We start from the raw sequence: 16034 nt of genomic DNA, 5'->3' as shown, positions 1-16034 counted from the left end.
GATAGAACAACCATGTTAGTTATCGGGAAGGTTTTTTTTCTGCCTTTTATGGAATGCTTCATATATAGTTTTCCCCCTTGTTGAAGATGAGCAGAGGCATAGGACCAATTTAGATCGGAATAGAGTACATGATGCATTTTTGTTGCACGTTTCACAGAAATAGTTATTGGTTCTCTTCCAATTTATTGATTCTTTTCTGAATTGTCTTTGCAGAGAATCAATTGCAAATGGTTTCTTGTTCCAAGTCAAGTTCCCAGTTGCTTGACACAGAAGTTTCTTTCAATCAGAACATGACACAGACTTCTTCTCAGGAGGTCAACAAATATAGCCGTGTTCCAACTAAAAACAACAACTGTATTACGACATTCAAGAAAATTGAAAGGAACGAGAAGCCGCACAAGTGTTCCGTTTGCAAGAAAACTTATAGCTCATTAACATCTTTCAAGAGATGTCAAAGAATACATAAACGTGGGATGCCATACAAGTGCACTGTGTGCAGCAAGGAATTTTATTGCTTATCATCCTTGAATAATCATAAAATAAAACACACAGGAGCGAAGCCTTATAAATGTCCTGTGTGCAGCAAGTATTTTGCTTCTTCATCATATTTACAAACACATCAAAAAATACACACAGGAGAGAAGCCGTACCAGTGCCCTGAATGTATCAAGGCTTTTATCGATCTATCAAGGCTGAGGCAGCATCAAAGAATACACACTGGAGAGAAGCCCTATACATGTTCTGAATGTGACAAAGTTTTTGGTTGTTCATCAAATTTATCTCGACATCAAAAAATACACACAGGAGAGACGCCCTTCAAGTGTTCTTTCTGCAGCAAGGCATTTGCTCTTGCTTCACGTTTGAGAACACATCAAACATTACACACGGGAGAGAAACCTTTCAAGTGTCCTGTGTGCCACAAGGCATTTGCTCTTGCTTCAACTTTATCTCGACATCAAAAAATCCACACAGGAGAGAAGAAGAACAACCAAGGAGAGAAGGCTTTCAAGTGTTCGCTTTGCATCAAGGCATATGGTTCTTCATCCTCTTTATGTCACCATGAAAAAATACACACAGGAGGGAACAATAACCGAGAGAAGGCTTTCAAGTGTTCGCTTTGTTTCAAGGCATATAGTTCTAAATCAGCGTTATGTCACCATGAAAAAATACACACAGGAGAGAAGCCCTACAAGTGTTCTCTGTGCACAAAGGCATTTGTTTATCAATCGAAGTTGAAGCGGCATGAAGGAGTCCACACAGGCAAGAAGCCTTACAAGTGTTCTGTATGTAAAAAGGCATTCGCTGATCTCTCACAATTGAAGATTCATCAAAGAATACACACAGGAGAAAAGCCATATAAGTGTTCTCTTTGCAACAAGGAATTTACTCAATCAGGAAGTTTAAATGCACATCAAAGAATACACACAGGTGGAAATCCCTACAAGTGTTCTGTTTGTACGAAGGATTTTGCTTATTTATCAAGATTGAAAATGCATGAAAGGATACACACAGGAGAGAAACCTTACATTTGCCCTGTGTGCTGCAAGGCCTTCGTGTCTTCTTCCTATTTAAAAGAACATGAAGAAATTCACTCGGGAGAGAAGTTCAAGTGCTCTTTTTGTAGCAAGGTGTTCGGTTCTTCATCACGTTTATATCATCATAAAAAAATACACACGGAAGAGAAGAAGCCATTCAAGTGTCCTGTTTGCAATAAGGAATTTACCCGTATCAGGACATTGAAGATACATCAAATAATACATACAGAAGAGAAGCTCACATGTTCTGTTTGCAATAAGGATTTTACCCGTATCACGCAATTGAAAATACATCAAAGAAAACACACAGGAGAGAAACCCCACAAGTGTACACAATGCGGGAAGGCATTTGCTGATTCTTCAACTTTACATAAACATCACAGAATCCACACGGGCGAGAAACCTTACAAGTGTTCTGTGTGCAGCGAGGCATTTGCTTATTCAGCAACTTTACGATCTCATCAAGACATTCATGTGGGAGAGAAACCCAACAAGTGTTCTGTTTGCAACAAGAACTTTGCGACTCCATCATATTTATATATACATCAAAGATTACACACGGGAGAGAATTTGGGGGATCAATCCTATAAGTGTTCCATTTGTTCCAAGGCCTTAGTTTCTTCATCATCTTTATATTACCATCAAAAAATACATACAGGTGAGAAGCCTTTTAAATGTTATGTGTGCAACAAAGTGTTTAATCGTTCATCAACCTTATATCGACATCAAAGAACACACACCGGTGATAAACCCTACCAGTGTTCCGTTTGTTCCAAGGCCTTTACTCGTTCATCAACTTTATCTCAACATCAAAGAATACATACCGGGGAGAAACCCTACAAGTGCTCTCTGTGCTCCAAGGCCTTTGTTTCCTCATCACACTTGTCTCAACATCTAAGATCGCACACCGATGATATTTTACAATGACAAAGACTACTCCCTTAACAGGTCCAAGTACTCTCACCTTGTCGTGCTGGCCATCTGGCTTTTTTTTGGCGTTTCGTGACCCAAGTATTTTATGAACTGACTGACCAGGCTTGACGTGCAATTTCAGTTGGAAGGGCTTTGAAATTAGGTCGAGATGCCTGCCTTACATCAACTACTCTGAAAGACAGCAGGAGTATCTTGTGTTTTTACGTTATATGTTTCACATAAAAACATCTATCCCCAAGAAGCAAAAAATCGAACCTGTAAACCAACCCACAGTACCAGTGTTCCAATGTAGTTGTGGAATCATAAACTGGCCATGATTGGAAATCAACAACTTGGATCCCAAACAAGGAAATGTCTCATTATCCACAAAATATTCTACAAAAACCAGTGCATCCCGAGAATGTACCGAGCGAGACGAAAAGGAGGCAGCAGCTTGGTGGAGCTCAACAAAGTGCACAGACTGAGTCCGTGAAAAGCTCAACAGATAACCGAATTCAATTTGTTCCCGACAATGGCAAATAAAACATCAGAAAAATATAAACAAAGTATACATCGACAATTGGGAGAACGACAAAAGAGCAGGAAGATCAAAAAAGAGCTTGACAAATTGGGAATAGACAAAAAACAGGCTCATTGGAGTGACTAAGAAGAGGTCAGCTTAATTGGGATGAAGAACAAGTCATAATAAATGCCCAAGACCAAGGATACGATACCAATGGCTTTTAAAAGATGGTGGGATTGAGTCAATCGGACAAGTGCAGGTTCTGCATGGAAGAAATGGAAAGCACCAATCACCTTCTCTTGAGCGGTTAAAAAAAAGACTTTCTTTAGAACACACGAAGGTACAACAAGTTATGCGAAGTAATCGACTGCCACATTTGCAAAAAATTCTATATCCCAGTCTCTCAAAAATTATCGTAGATCGAATTAAGGGAATTCACAGAAAACAAGGACATGGTGCTTACTTTATGACCTGTCCATCCCATGAAGCATGAAGATAGAAAACAAGGTAATGCAAAGGGATGTGGTACTCAATTACAACAAGGAATAGATGGCATTGCTCCATTTGGTGTCAGCACCCAGCAACTTTGGCATAAATCACACAATGTTTGTGAGAAACAAAGTCCAAGAATCTGAAAAATGAAGCCAAAATAACCCTGAGATTGAGGAGTGTGGACATTGTGCCAATGATAGTTGGAGCTATTGGAGTAATAAAACCTAACCTCAATGACAGTTTGACGATGTTAGGGATTTTTCAACAAACAAATTATGAATGGAAGGTGCCTGGGCAACAGTGACAATCCTGTAAAGAGCCCTGGAAATAAATATTTGAGAGCAACAAAAAATCACAACTTGCTCCTCGAGATGTGTTCCTCCAAAAACAGAAGATGACTGCTTTGAAATTCGAGAAGACTCCGTTTCTCCTTCTGAAACACCCAAATGGAGATTACAACCAAGTGCAGAAGTGTCGTCTGAATCGACAAAGTCATCATGTTCCCGGTAATTGGAAACCGTCCATGTGAGAAAACAATCAGAATGCAGTGATATGAGCAAACCATCAGAACGTGGTCCTCAATGTAATTCCAAAAACAAACATGGAGACTGTAACCTGAAAGGAGTCTGTTCCACCTCCTGATGCCCACCCAAGGAGATCCCAAACAGAGGCAAGAGAGAGGGACATGGAATCTGCTTAAGATTCCAGAATGCAAGAGCAAGATGGTTTGATTGGTCTTTCGTAAATAAATGTGTGTGTGTATGTGTATATATATATATATATATATATATATATATGTATACATACATACATACATACATACACATATATTACACACACACGCAGGTAGTGGACAAAAAAAAAACATCCCAGCATACTTGGGGTCATGTATAAAAATGCTGCACATGCCTGGTCATCTATAATTGTAGCTCGTGTGGCTGCAAGAGGAGACTTTAGTGACTTTGAAAGAGGGGCGATTGCTTGGACGCATTTGTGACAGACAGCTCAACTTGCTGATGTTTCACGACAATGGTGTCGAAGGTGATGTCGGCATGGAACTCTGAGGGAAAGTCATTATCAGCAAAGGGCAACAGTGGATGGAAGCACATACTCCAGGATCGTAATGTCCATGCATTAATTTGAATTGCAAGCTAAAGAAAGTGAGCAACTGCAAATCAACTGATTGTAAATTTCAACCTGGGGTGTGAGCAACCAGTTTCATGAAAAACGGTCTGCCGAAAACTCCACGGAATCCCCATCCAAAGATACCATAGTTGGGTTGCAGTGCACCAACAACTCATCACACCTGGCAATGTATGTTTCCGAGTCCAATGGTGCAAAGAGCACAGGCAATGGACTACCGAGCATTGGAGAAATGTCATATGGTCAAATGAATCATCTTTCACCATGTTCTCGACAAACAGACAAGTGCATTTGTGGCACCAACCTAAAGAACTCTATAACACTGAGTGCTTGGTTCTAACAGTGAAGGGTTCTGGTGGTTCTGTAATGTTATGGGGTGCATTTTCCTGACATGGTTTAGGTGCATTCATTCTCTTTAAAAGCAATGTCAATGCCAATCACTACTTAATAGAACTGGATGATCATCTTCACCCCAATTAGTCTATTGTGCCTGGTGAAGCTGGTGAAACGTCACCTGAGACCGGGTCTGCTTTTGCTTTTTCGCTCAAATTAGCGGAGTCGATCTAGTTTTTCTTTTGGTTGGAAGCGCCTTCTTCTTTAAAAATGTGTAATCCCAACTGCCCCAATCATATACATATATATTTTTTTAAAGCAGTGTCCACACTTATCTTTTTGGGAGTTTCCCTGCAGGTCAACAATTTCAAAATTTGGGTTGCCCAAAAAAAAAAAAGACAAAAATTCTTTTTTTCTCGTTTTCTGAATCACTTTAATTGTAACAAATGGAAAATTCTACATGGCAATTGCTGTAAAATGCATATGCATTCTTTTTACATAGAATAAGAGATGACAAATGCTTCTTTCTAAAAAAGTTGTATTACATTTATTTATTCTTTCAACTTTGCAAATGAAAGCAAGATAATGAATAACAGCATACAGGAATATACAGGGGTTGAAGTTACAGGTGTTACAGTTACAGGCAGAAAATAGACATGTAATCACGATGACTCAACATTGCTTGAAAGGAAGAAGAATATAGGTATGAGTGAGAGAAAAAGACATCAAGAGGCATGACCTTCTTCCAAAAACAAGTAGAAACCAGAGGGAGAGAGAAAATAATAACTATCATCCAACTGCAAGTACAGCTATAGTTTATCTTTCACATTCTTTTTGAGTTTTTGTTCGCTCATCACAAATTTCTTTCCAAAAGTGCACTCGCGATGGTGTCAGGAAGCATGGTGCTTTTGTACATTTGGTTTTCTGAAATTTGAAGATCCGATGAAGGACCCAGATGTGTCGGTGAAGAATGGGAAGCTGCAACATATGTTGCAAAACATCTCCTCTTCCTTTTCATCATATCCAAGCCAGTTGAATTCCTTTTTCCATTTTGCCTGGAACTTCCTTTGCCTTGTCTTCTTGTACTCAACCGTACTCTACTTATTCGAACAGGGAGTCTCCAACATAGGTCCTGGGCGAGAGCTAGCAGTGCTCGTGGAAGGACATGAACATGACAGAACTTTCTTCTCTCGAGGATCCCCTTCAGCATCTTCTTTATCGGCAGGAACACTCTCCTCTCGACATTCTGCTTCAAGCTCTCTTCGTTTAGCAGGTGAAAACTCAAACTGATAGTCTTTCATGACTCACCTTACTTTGGATTTTGCAAATTATCACACAAGATGAAATTAAATTTCACTTTGCATAGGTTGAATGTCATTTTTTTATTATTTTTTATTTTTTACATATTTATTGGGAATTACATGAATTTTCACTTTGTACTAAGTTTACTCTTTTCAAGCATTGGTACTCCCATGCTCCCATCTTGGCTCACCAAAGTGGTAATATTTCCACAAAGTGATACTTTCTTCTGGAACATACTGTACACCTGGAAATTCTTTTTGGGAATACTGTAATCATATTTTGCCTTGCTGGACCACATTGTAAAGATTTTGTGATTATAAAATGCCAAATGATCAATTTTGAAGTTTTCATCAGACACACACACACACACACACACACACACACACACACACACACACACACACACACACACACACACACACACACACACACACACATACATACATACATACATACATACATACATACATACATACATACATACATACATACATACATATACATACATACATATACATACATATACATACATACATATACATACATACATATACATATACATACATACATACATATATACATACATACATACATACATACATACATACATACATACATATACATACATACATACATACATATATACATACATACATATACATACATACATATACATACATACATACATACATATACATACATATATATATATATATATATATATATATATATATATATATATATATATATATATATTGTTGTGGTTACCAGATTCGCAAACCACCATTCAGGTCCCTTAGGTGAGGTATCTCGGTAAGTGCATGTGTCGTTAGGCCCAAACCCGTTGTCTAGTGGGAATACATGTCATTTATGCGAGCTGCGACTCTTCAGGATAGCCGTTTTTCTTTCACTATCTTTATTTTGGACCAACCGCCATGATCACAACCACAACATCAACCACCGACCACAACCACCGCTTCACCACAACCGCCACGACCTTCACGTCACACCTCGCAACCGTAGCATCGCCACCGTTCTTGCCCCGCTGTGGGTACCGGTGTTGGACTCGTGCAGGGCGCACGTTGAACAGCGTGTACAAAATCACGGATTTTGTGCTTCAAAAACGGATCAAAAACGACACACGCCCACTTTTTGCCGTCCAATCGGTGAGCGAGGGGCGAATTGGCCCCACCCCCAGGGCGATCGATATATGCAAATTTGTGGATCAAAAAGCCTTCACGCCCACTTTTTCTCGGGCCAATGGGGAGCGAGGTGAAAGGTCGAAGGGAGGGGGTCAAAGGCGAAGTTACGGGGGGATAAAAGGACGGTGTTCGTCAGTCAGAAGGAGAAGGAGAACGAGAAGGAGTCGGAGAAGAGAGAGAAGAGTGTGGAAGTCTGGAGCCCGAAGCCTGCAGTGGCTGGAGAAGCTGAAGAGAGTCGGACGAGGGGGTGCTCGCGTCGGTGCCAGGAGCTGCACGCCCGAGGGAGGCCGGCAGCGCGACCTGGCCGAGGTGGAGACGCACACCAGGGATAATAAAGATCCTCTATACCCCGAGCATCAGCAACCCCCTCCTGTTTCCCCCCGCGCTGAGATAGTGCGACCAAGGGGGCCCCGTTCCCACCCCCTGCCAGGCACTGTCCGCGAGGCCCGCGGGTTGCGGGGCCATCGCCGCTCCGCGTCTCATCACCAGACGGGTAGGCCCGACCCGGTCTCGGCCTCAGGCCTGCCTCATTCTTGAGGTATTTCTTTTCCTTGGTTTTGGGTATGTGTTGTCGGCGCCGTCTGTGAAGTAGAATTGTATAAGTGTTGCCGTGTGCTCGGTAGTCGGTATTAGCTCTGCACTGTGTTTTCACTTTTATGTTTGCTTTTTGTGTAAATGGAATTGTGTTTTCTTTTTTTGTGTGCATTTGGTGGAATTGTATTTGTGTGCTTCCCGTGTGCCGCGAATAAATGTGCTTTATTGTTGAACTGTTCTCCCGCTTCGCTTCGTCTTTTCCCCCATTGAACCCTCATCTTGCTTCACGTAAAGGGTTGGTAGTGGGCTGAGTACGCCCGATAATTAATCGAACCGTCGAGGTCGACGATAACACCGCTCGGTTATTCTGATAGTACGGAACGGGTCGCTTAAGTGGCCCGTGTCCGAAGTCGACCTGCGGCGAGGTGCGATCGCCCGGTCTACCCTCCGCGTGGGTACTTAGGCAGGTCGAATTTGGCGAGCAACCCTATCCCACGCGGGGGCTGATTGGCTCGATCGCGGTGAGACCGAAAGGTCCACCCGTGACTGGTTCCCGGCGTTAGTCCGAGAGGGTCACGACTGGATTGTCCGTCCGGTGGGCGACGTGCCGCGATTCGAGTTACGTGGCCGTCAGCACGCCGGCGGGCGCGGAATCCGCAACACTGGTGTCAGGTCGTGCGATACAAATTCATCGCCCTCCTCGCGGCACTGGTATTGGAGAGCGGGACAACAGGCTCTCCTGTCTCCGGCTAAATTTACGGGAATCGGTCCAGGGGTGAGAGAAGCGACCCCCGATTCCCTCCAAATTACGAGCGAGTTAAATTAACCCTTCACGAGAAGCAAGATGGCGTCTCAAGGCGAGCGGGAGCCGGGGGTATTAGAAATGTATATGTGTAGTAATGTAGAATCCATGGTCCAGGATGGAGTCCCCGAGCAGGAAATGTTGATTGTGCAGGAACACGGACTCGCCCAACTGAACCCAGAGCCCGAAATGGGAGCGGCAGCGGCCGCAGTGTATGACACCTCCCCCCCCCCTCTCCACCAAAACCCTTCCCCAACCCCTGCCGAAACGGCTCACTTGAGTGCATCCGACATGGCCCAGCTATTCACCATGCTGGCACAAATGAATGAAATAAAAAACGAAATGAAAGACATGAACAAGCAAATGAAAGAACTGTGGGGTGCGACGCAGAACATGGGCCGATGCCTGCAGGCGGGCATGAAGGCCGTGATCAGGGAACTTAAAATGGCGACTCCACGTGTCGGAACAAACGAGCTGGAAGGGGGTGCAACGGCTGACAGGCCCGCGGTGGAGGCGGGTAAGGAAAAAGTAATTCGGGAGACAAGAGACGAGGTGAAAGTAATTGCGAGGGAGAGAAAAGAACAATTAATACGGAGAGCAAGGATGAGGTACGCGGAGATCGTGAAAGAGCAAGGAGTGAAAAACAGGGAAGGACAGGAGCGACTTAAAGAGAAAGCAAGGTTGACCTACATAAAGATAAGGGAAAGACGCCAGAAAGAAGCAGAGACCAATAAACACGATGAAGACGGGGTAAGTGACGCGCACACACACACGGAGGTAGTGGAGGACAATGGGGGTGAGCTCGCGGAGCGTGTGGGGACCCAGTGCGAGCACCTGGATGGCCTCCTCCAGGAACGAGGGGAGCGAGTCTGCCCCCTTGAGGCGAGTCACGACCAGGTGAGTTCGGTCGTGCTTTGCGAGGTTGAGAGGAGGAGTGCTGTGGACGGGTGCACGGAAAGCGTGGGGGGTATAGAGGCCCCGGAGACCCTTGTGGGGACACAAATCCCCAGTGTGGTTGTCCCTGTGTGTGTGGTGCAAGGTGTGAGTGCGACCCCGTGTGTGAGTGGTGTGGTGGCGATGGTGCCGGAGTACGTGCTTCCCAGCACGCCGTGTGTGGATGAGGCACCGTGTGTGGAAGAGGCCGTGGGTGTGAGTGAAACGGCCTGTATGAGTGAGGCACCGCGGGTGAGTGCCCCCGCGTGTGTGGGTGAGGGACCGTGTGTGGAAGAGGCCGTGGGTGTGAGTGAAACGGCCTGTATGAGTGAGGCACCGCGGGTGAGTGCCCCCGCGTGTGTGGGTGAGGCACGGAGTGTGAGTGAGGCACCGCGGGTTAGTGCCCCCGCGTGTGTGGGTGAGGCACCGTGTGTGGAAGGGACCGCGTGTGTGAGTGTCGCCGTGTGTATGAGTGAGGCACCGCGCGTGAGTTCCCCCGCGTGTGTGAGTGAGGCACGGAGTGTGGATGAGGCACCGCGGGTGAGTGCCCCCGCGTGTGTAAGTAGTATGGTTTGTGTGAGTGGTGAGGCACCGTGCGTGAGTGAACGGCCGTGTGCAAGGTCGCTGTGTGCAAGGGAGACCGTGTGTGTGAGAGAGCGGTATGAGAGGGAGATGTCGGTTGGCATGCGGGAGCACGCAGCCGCATCTCCCGGTGTGAATGTGATGGAGTGGACTGTGTGCGTCGTAACACGCAGGTGTGCGTGGGTTGAATGGCGACGACGGCGACATGGGAGGAACGAAAGCCGAGTAGCGGCTGTAGTTGTTTCGGGGACCGTGCCGGGTTCGCCCAGCAGTGAGCACGCGGTTCGTGCTGTGCAACGCACGAGACCACCACGTGCTCGCTTGCGAGAGTGAAGTCCCGGTCCGGAAACGCACGCGGTGGATTTGCCGATCCCGCGGACGGACAAAGTTTAGGCAGGATAACGGATTTGGACCGGACGGGTTCTCCACGCGATCGTGTGTGTTGAGCTCCAACGGGCAAAGCACATGTGTTCGCGTGGGAAACCCCTCGAGACGTGGGGCTTGTGTTTTTTTTTATGCGCACGGTGACGTCATGGCTGCACGTGTGGTTGGAATCCGGCAGGAGTGGTATCTCTGCCGGATGGTACCGTCCAAGGAGGGACGAGGAACACGTGCAGCTGCATGACGTCACGGGCAGGTGCAAAGTGCGCGAGCTCTGAGTTGCCGCGCAGGTGCTGCGCATGGAAAAAAAAAAAAGAAAAAGCAAGCCTCACTTTCGGGTGTACAGGATTCCTGGGCAAGGGGTGAAAGACCCCCTTACCCCTGGGCACAGGATGGAAACTAGTTAGGGGGAAGGGTTAGCTTAGTTAGACCGACTTCATGGGGCAGGGGTAAGTCCTCATGGAGTCCGTGGAATGGATTAGTTAGAGGGATTGTAGCCAGATTTAGGTTGGGAAATAAAATGATTTATTTGGGGACATGGACAGACTTTGAGTGTGTAGAGGGGACGTAGTTTAGCTACGTAGTGTTAAAAGGAACGTGCTACTAGTTTAAGGGACGACGTGGGAGCACGAGTTAGTTAGGGGAGGTAGTTAGGAGGATGGCAGAGTTCAGCGGTGTGTGTGTTGAAGAGTTGGTGAGTTGTGAGGTGAGTACATGGTGAGTGAGTGAGGCCAGCGGGTCTGTGTGGATGGAGCGAATGGGGAATGCATGGTGCGATGAGTGATTGGGGGGAGGAGTGACTCCCGCCCAAGGGACCCCGGGGTCAGAGTAAAGTGAGTTAGCTGGGTTAGTCAAATTGAAAAATGGAGGTCGTTTTGTTGTTGGTGGGAAAGTAGGCTCGAGACCCATTTGGAGGGGTGCAGGAGCCCTGTTGACGGGCTTGGGAGCGTGGCTGCGAAAGGTGAGTATCGCTGAGTGGGTACCCCGGGCACCAGGCTAGTCGGCCGTGGTAGGCCAAGGGCCCATGGGGGGCCGGGATAGAGTAGTGCGCACGGGTGCGCCTGCTTGGTGCGGGGGCCCGGGGCGCCATTAGCCGCGTGGGCAGTGTTGTGGGCACGGGTGACCCTCGGAAAGGGGCCCGGGAGGCCGGCCTGCCACGTGTGCGTTTCAGGGGAGGTGCCATGGGGGGCACTCCCCGGTGTTAGGGAGCTGGTAGGCTCGGAGGCAGTGTAGTGCCCGGGGGTGCCATAGCGGGAGAATCGGCAGAGGGTCGTGCCTGCCAAAGGGAGCCACGTGTCCCAGCCAGGAGACCGTGTGAGGGCACGGAGAGAAAATTGGGGGGGCGAGGCCCGAAATTGTGAGGACACCAACACAGGCGACGGGAATCTGGGTTTATAGAACCAATAGTTTAAGCGAGAGGCGCTTGTTGAAAGCCCCGGGGTAGTTTAGCAGTTAAATGGTTAGGGTAGATTAGGAGATGTACCCCTCCGCACCATCCATCCCCTCGCTCTCGTTGTGGGCCGCTGGACCCACTTTGGGTTAGATCGCCGAACTCTGGGGAGGCCATTCTGAGGCTTCGTTGGGCCTCGACACAGGACGTTAGCTCTCCCTTATTCCCCTCCGGGAAGGGAACGTAGGGGTTGGGAGTAGGCTGGGCGACAGGATAGGTTAGCCGAACAAGGACGATAAAGGGGGTTAGGGGACGATTTATAGTGGGGAAGTAAAAATAAAAACAACAAAAAAATAAGTTGGGGCTAAATTGGGGTTTGACAAATTAAGGGAGTGGGTATGTACAGTGACAGGCAAAGGCGATAGGTTGGGAGGGAGACAGGTAGGTAGGTCCGAGCCCGCCTTCCAAGTGGCCAGCACCACCGCACTCCCTCCACCAACCTCCACTGAACGGCAAAGGCTGGCCAGCTTCATCGGCTGGCTGTTTTTCTTCAAGGCCGGTGCCGGCCAACTTCATCGGCAGCTGTTGTTTTGCTGCAAGGCCTGTGCCATCGGCTGGTCGGGTTTTGCTTCAAGGCCTGTGCCGGCCACTTCGTCTGCAGCTGCTGTACTTCAAGGCCTGTGCCGGCCAGTTCATCTGCCGGCTGTGTTTGCCTGCAGCGGCCTTCTTCTGCGGGCTGTGTTTGCCTGCTTGCCTTTGCCATGCCATGCCCACTGCCCACGTTCACCAGCCCCGTTCAATTTTGCTTCACCCCCCCCCCCTGTTCATTTCCATGTGCGCCAGGATCCGCAAAGCAACAGTTTGCAAGCTGCGAGAACTGCCCTGTTGGCAGCTACAACACGGGCCTGCAGTGGCGGCCCGTGCACCGTGTTTGCGTCCATCCATTCATCCATCCATTCGTTGTGTTCATTGCGTGTGCCACTTGAGCTGGCACGGAGACTGCGTTTGTGCAGCCCATGCACCGTTGTGGTTCACTGCATTCGGTCCATCCGTCATGCATCCATTCGTTGTGCTCATTGCGTGTGCCACTTGAGCTGGCACGGAGACTGCGTTTGTGCAGCCCATGCACTGTTGTGGTTCACTGCGTTCAGTTCAAAAGGGAAGGCCTTGGACTGCGTGTGAGCAGCCAGCCACGTTCCCTGTCACCTGCATTGTTTGAGTCAGAGACTGCATGCGGGCAGCCTGGCTCCCTGCTAACTGCTTTTCTTTTGCAGAGTTCAATGATCCTGGGCCATGGTTTAGTGTAAAATTTGTAAGTTAAGGTAAGATGTACTGTAAATATGAGTGCGCCCCCCGGCATGTATGTCTTAGCGCCGGCAATTTTATTTAAGTCGTCCGTATGAGTGAGTTTGTTTAGATAGTTACGCAGCCCTCAGGTTATTTATTTTGGGGACACGAATACCATGAATGTCGCACTCAGGGATCCGTAGGTAAAATGTACTAGGGGAAAACTACACATGATGGCACACGAAAATTTGACGACTCGGGACGAGTCTGTAAAAAGGGAAGGGGGTAGTGTTGTGGTTACCAGATTCGCAAACCACCATTCAGGTCCCTTAGGTGAGGTATCTCGGTAAGTGCATGTGTCGTTAGGCCCAAACCCGTTGTCTAGTGGGAATACATGTCATTTATGCGAGCTGCGACTCTTCAGGATAGCCGTTTTTCTTTCACTATCTTTATTTTGGACCAACCGCCATGATCACAACCACAACATCAACCACCGACCACAACCACCGCTTCACCACAACCGCCACGACCTTCACGTCACACCTCGCAACCGTAGCATCGCCACCGTTCTTGCCCCGCTGTGGGTACCGGTGTTGGACTCGTGCAGGGCGCACGTTGAACAGCGTGTACAAAATCACGGATTTTGTGCTTCAAAAACGGATCAAAAACGACACACGCCCACTTTTTGCCGTCCAATCGGTGAGCGAGGGGCGAATTGGCCCCGCCCCCAGGGCGATCGATATATGCAAATTTGTGGATCAAAAAGCCTTCACGCCCACTTTTTCTCGGGCCAATGGGGAGCGAGGTGAAAGGTCGAAGGGAGGGGGTCAAAGGCGAAGTTACGGGGGGATAAAAGGACGGTGTTCGTCAGTCAGAAGGAGAAGGAGAACGAGAACGAGAAGGAGTCGGAGAAGAGAGAGAAGAGTGTGGAAGTCTGGAGCCCGAAGCCTGCAGTGGCTGGAGAAGCTGAAGAGAGTCGGACGAGGGGGTGCTCACGTCGGTGCCAGGAGCTGCACGCCCGAGGGAGGCCGGCAGCGCGACCTGGCCGAGGTGGAGACGCACACCAGGGATAATAAAGATCCTCTATACCCCGAGCATCAGCAACCCCCTCCTGTTTCCCCCCGCGCTGAGATAGTGCGACCAAGGGGGCCCCGTTCCCACCCCCTGCCAGGCACTGTCCACGAGGCCCGCGGGTTGGGGCGCCATCGCCGCTCCGCGTCTCATCACCAGACGGGTAGGCCCGACCCGCTCTCGGCCCCAGGCCTGCCTCATTCTTGAGGGATTTCTTTTCCTTGGTTTTGGGTATGTGTTGTCGGCGCCGTCCGTGAAGTAGAATTGTATAAGTGTTGCCGTGTGCTCGGTAGTCGGTATTAGCTCTGCACTGTGTTTTCACTTTTATGTTTGCTTTTTGTGTAAATGGAAGTGTGTTTTCTTTTTTTGTGTGCATTTGGTGGAATTGTATTTGTGTGCTTCCCGTGTGCCGCGAATAAATGTGCTTTATTGTTGAACTGTTCTCCCGCTTCGCTTCGTCTTTTCCCCCATTGAACCCTCATCTTGCTTCACGTAAAGGGTTGGTAGTGGGCTGAGTACGCCCGATAATTAATCGAACCGTCGAGGTCGACGATAACACCGCTCGGTTATTCTGATAGTACGGAACGGGTTGCTTAAGTGGCCCGTGTCCGAAGTCGACCTGCGGCGAGGTGCGATCGCCCGGTCTACCCTCCGCGTGGGTACTTAGGTAGGTCGAATTTGGCGAGCAACCCTATCCCACGCGGGGGCTGATTGGCTCGATCGCGGTGAGACCGAAAGGTCCACCCGTGACTGGTTCCCGGCGTTAGTCCGAGAGGGTCACGACTGGATTGTCCGTCCGGTGGGCGACGTGCCGCGATTCGAGTTACGTGGCCGTCGCACGCCGGCGGGTGCGAAGACCGCAACAATATATATATATATATATATATATATATATATATATATATATATATATATATATATATATATATATATATATATATATATATATATATATATATATGCAGTGGCCTGCAAAAGTATTCACCCCCTACCAATTATGCCACATTACGAATTACGTAGAAACGATTTTCCAAAGGGACTTTTTTATTCATATCTGAAGAGATCAAACTAAATGCTGTTATAGTTGAAGGAGGTTACATGTCAAGAATACCTTCAAAAAGCATGTACCACTCAAAATTCACTGGTTGCAAAAGCATTCAACCCCTTAAGGGGCTGTCATACCTTGACGATTTAGCCAGTGCATGCCGATTTATGAAAAATTTGTCTAAAACGCTGGCACACGTCGAATACGTTATGGGTACGTTTTGTGTACGTTAGGTGCACGCTGAAAAACACTACCATAGGTCGTATTACGCTGGTTTAAAACGTTGTACTTTTTGGTTGTCCAAAAATTTTTGCATGCTTGAAATTTTACGACGTACTCGGCGTTTGGCTCACACGTTCCGCTACGCTGGCCATAAGTTGTAGGCACGTTATGCGATCGTTGACACACGTTAATTGTATGTTACTCATAAGTCGTAACACGTAGAGGTAACATTCGCGTACCCGAAACTTATTTCTAACCTATGAGTAACGTTTTGTAAGCACGCCACACGAACGTTGTTCACACTTCGCAACACACTACTTGAAAGTTCCTCATACGTCGAAACAC

At 47.7% G+C, this 16034-nt stretch overlaps 1 protein-coding gene across 2 annotated transcripts in view; it reads left to right on the top strand.

Moving 5' to 3' along the window:
* Positions 1–16034, top strand: part of LOC147009147 (uncharacterized) — an 89511-nt gene that overhangs the window by 51669 nt on the left and 21808 nt on the right. For both annotated transcript variants that reach the window (XM_085862710.1, XM_085862709.1), the window contains one exon: positions 214–2193. In XM_085862710.1, coding sequence (XP_085718836.1) covers positions 214–2193 — 1980 coding nt within the window. The remainder of the gene's footprint in view (positions 1–213; positions 2194–16034) is intronic.

Source organism: Eptatretus burgeri, chromosome 17, assembly GCF_056783735.1.
Source record: "Eptatretus burgeri isolate ZD-2024b chromosome 17, Ebu_testis_v1, whole genome shotgun sequence".
NCBI classification, from domain to species: domain Eukaryota; kingdom Metazoa; phylum Chordata; class Myxini; order Myxiniformes; family Myxinidae; genus Eptatretus; species Eptatretus burgeri.
The sequence above is the reverse complement of the archived record's forward strand: the minus strand, read 5'-3'. Positions and strand labels throughout refer to the sequence as shown.